The sequence below is a fragment of the Salmo trutta genome, chromosome 21 (genome assembly GCF_901001165.1).
Source record: "Salmo trutta chromosome 21, fSalTru1.1, whole genome shotgun sequence".
Taxonomy (NCBI): domain Eukaryota; kingdom Metazoa; phylum Chordata; class Actinopteri; order Salmoniformes; family Salmonidae; genus Salmo; species Salmo trutta.
This window is the reverse complement of record NC_042977.1, coordinates 35,644,535-35,655,363: the sequence shown is the minus strand read 5'-3', so window position 1 is coordinate 35,655,363 and position 10,829 is coordinate 35,644,535. Positions and strand designations below refer to the sequence as shown.

General features: G+C 40.5%; 2 protein-coding genes across 7 annotated transcripts in view; both read left to right on the top strand.

Moving 5' to 3' along the window:
• Positions 1-5,864: 5,864 nt before the first annotated feature.
• On the top strand, positions 5,865-7,888 carry LOC115157305 (complement factor B-like). 2 transcript variants are annotated; one of them, XM_029705442.1, is made up of 5 exons: positions 5,876-6,341; positions 6,418-6,518; positions 6,875-6,998; positions 7,222-7,271; positions 7,569-7,884. In XM_029705442.1, the coding sequence occupies exons 1-4, from the start codon at positions 6,269-6,271 to the stop codon at positions 7,242-7,244; spliced, it is 321 nt and encodes a 106-aa protein (XP_029561302.1). In that variant the 5' UTR covers positions 5,876-6,268; the 3' UTR covers positions 7,245-7,271; positions 7,569-7,884. The 2 variants fall into 2 exon arrangements, with proteins under 2 accessions (XP_029561301.1, XP_029561302.1); XM_029705441.1 differs by lacking the exon at positions 7,222-7,271 and having other exon boundaries at positions 5,865-6,341; positions 7,326-7,888.
• Positions 7,889-9,002: 1,114 nt separating this feature from the next.
• Positions 9,003-10,829, top strand: part of LOC115157304 (complement C3) — a 53,964-nt gene continuing 52,137 nt past the window's right edge. For all 5 annotated transcript variants that reach the window (XR_003868415.1, XM_029705437.1, XM_029705436.1 and 2 more), the window contains exon 1: positions 9,003-9,117. Coding sequence is in view for 4 of the 5 variants with exons in the window: in XM_029705437.1 (XP_029561297.1) it covers positions 9,047-9,117 (71 nt within the window). In the remaining variant the exon portion in view is untranslated. The remainder of the gene's footprint in view (positions 9,118-10,829) is intronic.

Here is a 10,829-nt window from a genome sequence, read left to right as displayed (position 1 = left end):
GACCAAATGTTCATGTTGAGGCATGAGAGTCACACTCTGCTTGAGCATTACAGTTCCCACTTTGTCTGGTATTTTGTCACCGTGCCAACGTTTCACGTTGGCTAGCATGCTGAGTAAAAGTCCATGTGAATCTCCTTTGGCAGGTTTGGAGAGGCTGTCCCAATACCACTTTGTTTTCTTAACCTGTTGCATTATGTGTTTTATGGCGTTCGATCCAACTATCATGTCATCTGTCTGTCCAGGTACAACTAAAACAGACACTGCCATCTTGCAATCTAAAAGATCAATGTTCAAGTCATATTCATACTTAGGCTGTGCCTGGTTGCCCCCAAAGCCTACAAGAACTACTTGAGTTGGCTTTCTAGACTCTGGTTTTATCACATTACATCTCAGAAGTGTGTCTTCAGCTGACTCACTTAACGTGCAGGTCATAGACCCACTATCTATCAGAGCTTGAAGTTCTACAATTTCTTGCACCATTACTGGAACATAGAAAAGACTGTCATTACTCTCTATTTTTGGATAAATCACCTCAGTTTTCATTGTGTTTCCAGTCCTTATATCTGTAGTGTTCTGTGGAGGTATAACATGTTCGCCCACACCGCCCCCCTCTTGGCGTGAGCATGTTAGTTTAAAGCGGGGCCAGGGGGAGCCTCGGCAGTTGCCTCTCCAACTTGTTTTCTTGCTGGACATTCAAAGCCTCTGTGGCCTGTCCTGTGACACTTGAAACATAACCCCTCCTTAAAGCAGTGCGACTGAGTTGAATGGTCTGAGGCCTTACAAATTCTACAGGGACCAGCAGCAGTATTAGTTTGTGGCGTTCTGGCTGAAGTTCTCCTTTGATTTTGTTCCTGGGTTGACAGGAGCTTTTCCAGGAGAGAAATCACTTTGTTCAATGGAGCCTGATCACTGTTAGTGGGTGTGGCTGAATTATTTTGACCGACTGCTTGTTGTTGAGTCATACACCAAGCGTCGGGGGTCATCACAACTTCTACCTTGGCAGTACTTTGCGCCCTGTGTCTGGCTGATTGTTTGTCTCTGTGATGGCTGTCAATCATTGCCTGCAAATCTCCAACGGTCCAATTTTCAATAGGCCTGCACCTAAGAGCGGCATATAGTGCCGGATCAGGGCAGTGCTTAACAAACATCATGGTCACCTCGTGACCAGGATCATCCACTCTTTTTCCCTGTCTTTGCAAGCACTCATTGGCAAGGTCAATTGCTTTGTTCAGTCTAACCCAATAATCCAAGCAGCTCTCTGACTGTCTTGGTAAGGTTTCATAGAACTATCCTAATGGGATTGTGGATGAGATTGCCTCTCCAAAGTGCTGCCTCAAGATATTGTATATGGCTTCAGGATCTCTGCTTATGTTAACAAGAGGGTTTCCACGGAGCCCAATTCTGACTGTCTTTAGCCCGCCCCATCAGTCTGTCCTGTATTTCTTGCCCCTGTTCTGATATACTGCATCCCTTCTTTTTCAAGTAAGCCTGTTTGGGATAGGGGGCAGTATTGAGAATTTTGGAAAAAATATGTGCCCATTTTTAACTGCCTCCTACACCAACTCAGAAGCTAGAATATGCATATTATTGTTCAGGTTTGGATAGAAAACACTCTGAATTTTCTAAAACTGTGGTGTCTGTGAGTATAACAGAACTTCTATGGCAGGCAAAAACCTGACAAGGTTTCAAGCAGGAAGTACCCTGTCTGACAAGGAGTCGTGCGTCTTGCATCTGTTTATTGAAAAGTAAGGATCTTAGCTGTAACGTGACAATTCCCAGGGCTCCGATAGGCTCTCAGAACCCGGGAAATACCTGAAGGTTGACGAGGCAGCCTCAGGCTGAAACACATTATCGCCTTTGGTAAGTGGCGGCTCAGAGGACCTTTGAATGAGGCGCGTGCACGATTCGCTCCTGAGGATAAATTTTATTCGGCTGTTTAGGCTCAATGCATATTCCCGGTCGGAATATTATCACTTTTCTACGAGATAAATGGCATAAAAATTGGTTTTAAACAGCGGTTGACATGCTTCGAAGTACGGTAATGGAATATTTAGAAATTTTTTGTCACGCCAATGCGCCATGCGCAAGACCGTGATGTTGCATTCTGATAGTGTCTAGAACTCACGAACAAAACGTCGCTGTTTGGACATAACGATGGATTATTTGGGACCAAACCAACATTTGTTATTGAAGTAGAAGTCCTGGCAGTGTATTCTGACGAAGAACAAGTAAGGTAAGAACATTTTTCTTATAGGAAATGTGATTTTGGTGGAGGCTGACCTGGGTGGGTGTCTAAATAGCTAGCCCTGTGATGCCGGGCTATGTACTTAGATTATTGCAAAATGTGCTTCATCCGAAAAGCTATTTTAAAATCGGACATATCGAGTGCATAGAGGAGTAATGTATCTATAATTCTTAAAATAATTGTTATGCTTTTTGTGAACGTTTATCGTGAGTAATTTAGCAAACTGTTAGTAAATTCCCCGGAAGTTTGCGGGGGTTATGCTTTTTCTGAACGTCACATGCTAATGTAAAAAGCTGTTTTTTGATATAAATATGAACTTGATTGAACAGACATGCATGTATTGTATAACACAATGTCCTAGGTGTGTCATCTGATGAAGATCATAAAAGGTTAGTGCTGCATTTAGCTGTGGTTTGGGTTTATGTGACATGATATGCTAGCTTGAAAAATGGGTGTCTGATTATTTCTGGCTGGGCACTCTGCTGACATAATCTAATGTTTTGCTTTCGTTGTAAAGCCTTTTTGAAATCGGACAGTGGGGTTAGATTAACGAGATTCTTGTCTTTAAATAGCTGTAAAATAGTGATATGTTTGAGAAATTGAAGTAATAGTATTTCTAACGATTCAAAAATCGCGCCACTGGATTTCAGTGGCTGTTACGTAGGTGGGACGAGTTCGTCCCACATGTGCCAGAGAGGTTGCATAAGTTCTTGCCATTCAGTCACTGTGCACCGGTCTGTGCTATCACCCCGGAAGTGGGGTGGTTCTCTGACGTCTGACTTCAGAATTAGGTTGACCTTTGACCAATCAGGTATTTCTACTATTGGTTGGGGAGGGGAAGTGCTTGGACCAGCCCCTGCTAGACTAGCGGCAACTTGATGACCTATTTCACTGCCCAGTTGTTTGACTAACTCTGCTAGGGCTTGCAATTGGGTTCGGTTTTCATTTTCACCCCCTATGGCCTTCTGGGACTCTTCACTGTCATCGTTGCCTGGTTGGCTACTGCTAACATGCTCTGGTTGGCTACTACTGACACTTGGCACTCTAGTGTCGACTGCTGGGTATCTAAGAGGACTGGCTCTAGCGCTATGTTCCCCCATACTGGCCAACTGAGCCCCCCGCCCCACCCCAGTGGCCATACCTTGTGAACCTCTCACAGTAACACCAACCGGAGTAACATGTACATTGTTATCACCAACACCTGATATGTCTTCTCTCTCCTGTTCTGTAATCTCATACAACTGAGGTATACGCAACATATTGTCCAAAGTTCACCTTGCCCTCAAATGTTTTAAACGTGTGATGTCGATCCAGTTCTGTGTAGGGGTTCCCCGGCGATCTGCTGCAGCTGATCTGTTGATCCGGGTCACGGCACCAATCTGTAGCGGGTTTCTTATGCACCACAGGAGAACCAAGAAATGAAGAGCGACACCACGGCTGTCTTTAAGGCTTTTATGTTGATCTGCAATAGTGTTATGAAAAGACAGGACAGGAACACATCAGTCTCCAATGCACCACCTGACAAGTTGTTCTTTCTCTCTCAGTGTTTTCTCAGACTCTCACAATCACACTCATACATAAATCCATAATGTATAGTATAAAATAATAACCAGTCCTTAATACAAAGAATGTATAATCTTAATTCTTAGACAATAGAACCATACCTGCAATAGTATTATGAAAAGACAGGACAGGAACACACCAGTCTCCAATGCACCACCTGACAAGTTATTCTACACAGGAGCATGAAGAAAGGTAAAACACATATCCTGTCTCACATCCCCAATACATTGCTAGGTGCTTTCAGTGTTGATAGTAGCAAAATACAACAACTCATGTACAAAACCACTGCAACACAAACAAGTTACAACGTAAAATTGCCTTAGAGGGCAAAAACTACATCCCCCATAATGCAACACCATCACTAGTCGGCAGCTCAGCTAGCCGTCTGCATCACAGAAAGAAAGTCATGCTAGCTAGCAACACTTTTAGCACTCTGTAACTATATTAATAACAACAATAAAACTCTGAAAGTTACGTGTTTCGATAGTCTCACATCCCTTTATAACAATATCTACAGCATTAACCTTGGGACGTTTTATTTATTTCACGTTACGGACTTCTACAAAGGACTAATCTGCAACCCGTACATTTCTCTCTCAGTGTTTTCTCAGACTGAGGAGAGCGGGATCTATGGGTAGTACCAGGGTGTTAGTAGGTGACGTAAGCACCCAGATAAAATAAAATACATTTAATGAAACAAAACCTGAAGATGTTAACATCATTCAGCTACTGTAGCTGCCTACCTAACATCAACAGGCATCACCAGTAGCGCAACAATTAAAATTAGAAACCAAAAGTAAAGTTCCTGGCGAACTGACTCCCCCCTTCTGTCTGAACTTGGAATATTCCTGTTCGCGGGCTTTGGCCACTGACCCTCAACCTGATTGTTCTGTTCTGCGTTGTGTACTATTCTAATAATTTGAAGTTTGCTGGAATAACCATTTTAACTCTACTACATACATATGAGATGAGTAATGCAAGATATGTAAACATTATTAAAGTGACATTATTAAAAGGGACTAGTGTTCCATTTATTCAAGTGGCCAATGATCAGTTTTGTTAAATACTTTACTCTTCAGATTGTGCGGCTTTCCCCTCTTCTTGTAATAATTGCTCAACTAGTTTGTGACCGCAGTTGCAGTTCCGATTAACTTTTTTTTGTTTGAGCACATGCCCCTCAAAAGGTCTGTGCATGGCCCTGGACAAAATGGTGTTCTAAGAGGACCTGACGTGTGAGTTATTTTAATAATACTAATCTATTTCATTAATAATCTATAAGACTAAAATGTATAATAATAGTAAGAAATTGATTAATCTGATGGTATGAATTATTTGGTGTTCTTTACCAAAATAACAAAACAAACACTTTATTTTTTATTCAATCAACATTTAATAATGCTAATCAACATATTTACAAACATAATGAGAATGATCATGAAGAAGTAGGAAATAGAAAGAAAGATAAGAGACCTGGAGATATCTGACTATTAGGAATGTTATACTCAATCGGTGAGGAAAGTCTGTGTTCTCCATGTGGCCAAGGATCGAAGGGAGAAGATAGCTGTTTGTACATTGGTCCTGAGTTGTTTCCTCTGTGCTCTTTTCCTCTTCCTCAGAGTTGGGGGCTCCTTTATCCTTCTTTGGGTTGTGTCCCTTGTTGCTCTCCATTTTGCTTACATAACAACCTAAACTAGCCTACATGCAGGATTTGTACTTTCTAATGTAATCCGTTACAGTTACTAGTTACCTGACCAAAATTTGAATCAGTAACTTTTGGATTACCCAAACTAGTAATGTAATCTGATTCATTTCAGTTACTTTTGGATTACTTTCCCCTAAAAAGGCATTAGAAGAAGACAAAAAGGATCCATCAAACGCATTTGCTGTGTCATCATAGTGGTTTCAGGTGGAACAAACTTAAAAGTGCACCTTTTTTTAACACTGAATTGAATGTCATTGAGAAAGCAAAGGTTGCATAATGTATTTTTTCCACAAAAATCCTTTCTGAATTTAAAAGTAATCCAAGAAGTAATCATATACTTTTTCAAAAGTATCTGTAATCTGATTAAAGTATTTTTGCTGGTAACGTAACAACTACAGTTACAGGTTTTTTTGTAAACAGATTACATTACTCCCCAACAATGCCTACATGTAGCCCAGCCCTGTCTGCAAATTGCATTGGGGCAGAACAATCTGCGATTTAACAATAAATAACATACAATTGTTAGTTTGCTTCTCAATGACCAAGCAACACTGCACTATTTGATGGACAGCACATCATTGAAATTCGCCAGAGTAGCCTACTGTTCCACCTCTGTGTAATATGTCAATCATGTTGTTTATTATCAACAGACAAAGGTCGTTTATAGTTAGAACAGACAAAGAAGTTTGTACAACATGTCAAAGTTTGAACAGCAGACAAAGAGATCATTGCCATGAGAGGTGAGGGGAACAGGAAAGATGGGGAAGCAGCAGTGGAGGGATCAGCAGCTACGTATAAAATTGTGTCCATATAGCAGCACATGCTCAGAAGGTACGGTTGTTTAGCTATCGTTATCATTTTTCAATGTAGTATGCTATCTAATGGTAGTTGATCTTTCTTTGCCCAGAGGAATTCCTATTGAATCAGAATTCTGTACCTGCCAGATTCATGTCTGAGTGGAAGGGTCAGATGTACGAGAAGGATGTTCAAATCAAATTGAAAGAAAAGGTGAGAATGTTTGTGTGAAAACCGTCTCGCCAGCAGATTCAAACTGATTTTTCGAATCATGCTTTGAGATGGCCATGAGCAGGCTGGAATTCAATCAGACATCCCATAGCAATGTTTATGCAGTGTCTAGGCTTACAAACTTTCACCCAAACACATAGCTACTTTTTATTCAGAAATCTGTAAGCATCTGCCTGTGAGGATGATCTACTTGGTAATAAAAGTAGTAGTGAGTCTGGAAAGTACTTTAAACAATTCCACAATCTGATTCGTCCATGGCTATAAGAATAAGAGTTACGGTGTGAATACCACAATGATGGGTTCTGTGAACTCTGACAGTCTCTGTTCCTTTTTCACAGAGGGAGAGCTGTATTAAGGATGCAGAGGAAGCTGAGGGCATTAAAAACTACAAGGAGGCTGTGACTAAGAACTTCCTGTGTACAGGAGGGACAGAAGACAAAGTTGAGGACGTTGCCTGCAAAGGTACGTTCAATCAATGTATCAAGGAAATGTATCACTATGGAAACTAAACACAGTATTACAGGAAAATTCTGCATACAGTCATTTTTATATTTTCTAGCACATCCCATTGCTGTGTAATATTTATGAATGGTAATTTACATATATGGTATCTCACCTGGCAGTGTGCACATACAGGTAGGCTATATGACATTGTATTACATGTACAGTATGTGTACATTTAAAGGTGAATCTGGTGGTGCCCTGTAACTGAAAAATCAAAAATGTTGGATTCAGGTGAGTGTATATAACTTATACTTCCACATTTAAATACTATGTTTCTTTTATCAGCATGGTGCTGGTTGTATCAAGATAAACAGGAAATCGCACCGGTGACATTCTCCTGAGATTTGCAGGATTAGAAGTTATTTTTAGTTCATTCTGTTTACTTGTAACGTGCATGTATTATGTCTTTATATAAGGTCAGGTACAACTGTTTTTTGTGTGTTTTTGTGTGTTAATCTTGGCAACTGAAAAGAAAAATGCAAAAATTATGTCTGTATTATTAAAGCAATCAACTTATTTTTGCTTTAGATGTGTGTGATAAACTGGGGTTTAAGGACCTGTGTACGAGTAGTATTCGGCAACCCCCTTCAAGTGCAGCATCTCGAGATTACCATATTAACCTTTTCCGAATACAAACGTTCTTCAAGGAGCATCCGGGAGAAAAAAAAGATGAAATCGAGTATGAGCCTTTAAAATTTGTTGACTGATAATTTTTGGTGTAACCTGCATACCTACTACAAACAATTGGTGCATATAACACTTCTGTCACGTCCTGACCATAGAAAGATGTTATTTTCTATGGTAGAGTAGGTCAGGGCGTGACAGGGTTTGTTTCTCTCTATGTTTTTTATTTCTATGTTCCGGTTCTAGTTTTGTATTTCTATGTTGGGGTTTTGTTTGGGATGATCTCCAATTAGAGGCAGCTGGTCCTCGTTGTCTCTAATTGGAGATCATACTTAAGTAGGGTTTTTTTCCACCTGGGTTTTGTGGGAGATAATCTTTGAGTCAGTGTATGTTTCACCTCTGCGTCACGGTTTGTTGTTTTTGTCATTCAGTTTATTTATGTATTGCATAGTTTCACAGTGTAAATAAAACGTGGAACGACACACGCTGCACTTTGGTCCGCTTCTTCCTTCGACAGCTAAATATTATTTAGCCCATGCAGAAGTTGTGAATTATTTTAAGTTTGTGATTTTGTATGTGTATTGTAGGAATATGAAGCAAATTTCTGCAACAGTTTCAGTTTTTACTACAAATCAACATTCGGATTTGGTTTGTTGACAGCTCAGTCAAATATCTCATTGAAATCTGGCGTCTTTGACCTGTTGGGTAGTTGATTATGTGTCAAAACACAAAGATTGCCTTTGGACTTTGCTTTGGTCAAGAACCAAAAGATAGTTTTACGGTAAGAGGAATTTCCTTGTAATCATTATCCCAAGTAAGTATTGCGAGAAATAATTCGGGATTTTGCCAGGGTGAATGACAGTTGTGACAATTATCTTTTATTTTACAAGCTTCTTATTATGTAGACTACTGTGGAAATTGGATAAATACTTCTGTGTCATAGTACATCATGACACTGTACTCAACTTAGTGAAACCCACATTACAACCAGTTGCAAATAGGCCTTATACTGTAAATATAATTATTTGTCAAAAACTGTTTACCGGCATACCAAACTACTTTTTCAGTGTGTGTGTGTGTTAGTGAGAGAGAGAGCTGCTGCATAATTTGGGATTATACTTTTTGACAATCAACAGTGATTTTTGCAGTACGTGGTAGATTGATGGATTCATTCTGACTTCATTTTTGGACACGTAAGATTTTTTGTTGTTGAAAATTGTGGGTGCATGTTTGTCTGTCTCAGTCTGGTCCAGGTCATTCTTCCCTTGTTATGGTAAACAGTCGTAGCTTAGGTCCTCACTCCAAGTTAAAAATTAACACTGACTGAGTACATTAGAGGGGACTAGGCACTTCATCTGGACAGTGGTTACATTGCTGACAACATGGGGTGTTCAAAGCTCCTTGCAGCTCTCCTTCTCATCCTCTCCCTCTGCCGTTCATCTCTGGGTCAAACGTAAGTCTCTTGACCTTGTTTTGTCTCTCGGGTAAGTGGTTACATGATGACTTAGTTATGATCTTATACATTTCTATAATATATAAAAAAAAAAAAAACAATGTTTTAAGTGAGAATAGGCATTGGTCTGAAGCCGAAAAAGAAATACAATTTACACGAGCACCACAATGCCTACCAGGGTTTTACAGCACACAGCTTTGACCTACTACAGTAGCTATGTTGGTATTGTACTTCAAGCTATGTGTAAGCATGTTGCTTAGGATTCAAACCTTCTCAAACAGCCTAATTCATACTCTAAAGATGGATAATGGACTTTACAGTGTCCTGCTATTAAAATTATGTGTGTATGTATGTATGTGTATGTATGTGTGTATATATATATATATATATATATATATATATTACTACATGACCAAAAGCGTGGACAGGCTCATCGAACATTTCATTCCAAAATCATGGGCATTAATGGTCCCACCTTTGATTTTGGAACATTGCTGTGGGGACTTGCTTCCATTAAGCCACAAGAGCATTAGTGAGGTCGGGCACTGATGTTGGACGATTAGGCCTGGTTCACAATTAGCATTCCAAATCATCCCAAAGGTGTTCGATGGGGTTGAGTTCTGGGATCTGTGCAGGCCAGTTAAGTTTTTCCACACCGATCTCAAAAAAACATTTCTGTATGGACGGGGACATTGCCATGCTGAAACCGGAAAGGGCCTTCCCCAACTGTTGCCACAAAGTTGAAAGCACTGAATCGTCTAGAATGTCATGCTGTAGCGTTAAGATTGACCTTCACTGGAACTAAGGGGCCTAGTCCAAACCATGAAAAACAGCCCCAGACCATTATAACTCCTCCACCAAACTTTACAGTTGGCACTATCCATTTGGGCAGGTAGCGTTCTCCTGGCGTTCGCCAAACCCAGATTCATCCATCGGACTGCCAGATGGTGAAGCGTGATTCATCACTGCAGAGAACGCGTGTCCACTGTTCCGAAGTCCAATAGCGGCGAGCTTTACACCCCACCAGCCGACGCTTGGCATTGCGCATGGTGATCTTATGCTTGTGTGCAGCTGCCCGGCCATGGAAATCTATTTCATGAAGCTCCCGACTAATAGTTATTGTGCTGACATTGCTTCCAGAGGAAGTTTGGAACTCTGTAGTGAGTGTTGCAACTGAGGACAGATGATTTTTACGCACTATGCGCTTCAGCACTCGCCAGTCCCGTTTTGTGAGCTTGTGTGGCCTACCACTTCGCGGCTGTTTCCACTTCACAAGTGGACTTCACATTTCCACTTCACAATAACAGCACTTACAGTTGACCAGGGCAGCTCTAGCAGGGCAGACATTTCACAAACTGAGTTGTTGGAAAGGTGGCATCCTATGACGGTGCCACATTGAAAGTCACTGAGCTCTTCAGTAAGGCAATTCTACTGCCAATGTTTGTCTTTGGAAATTGCATGGCTCTGTGCTCGATTTTATACACCTGTCAGCAAAGGGGGTGGCTGAAATAGCCGAATCAACTAATTTGAAGGGGTGTCCACATGCTTTTGTGTATGTGTATATATACACATTACCAGTCAAAAGTTTGGAGACACCTATTCATTCAAGGTTTTTTCTTTATTTTTACTATTTTCTACATTGTAGAATAATAGTGAAGACAAAAAACTATGACATAACACATATGGAATCATGTCGTAACCAAAAAAGTGTT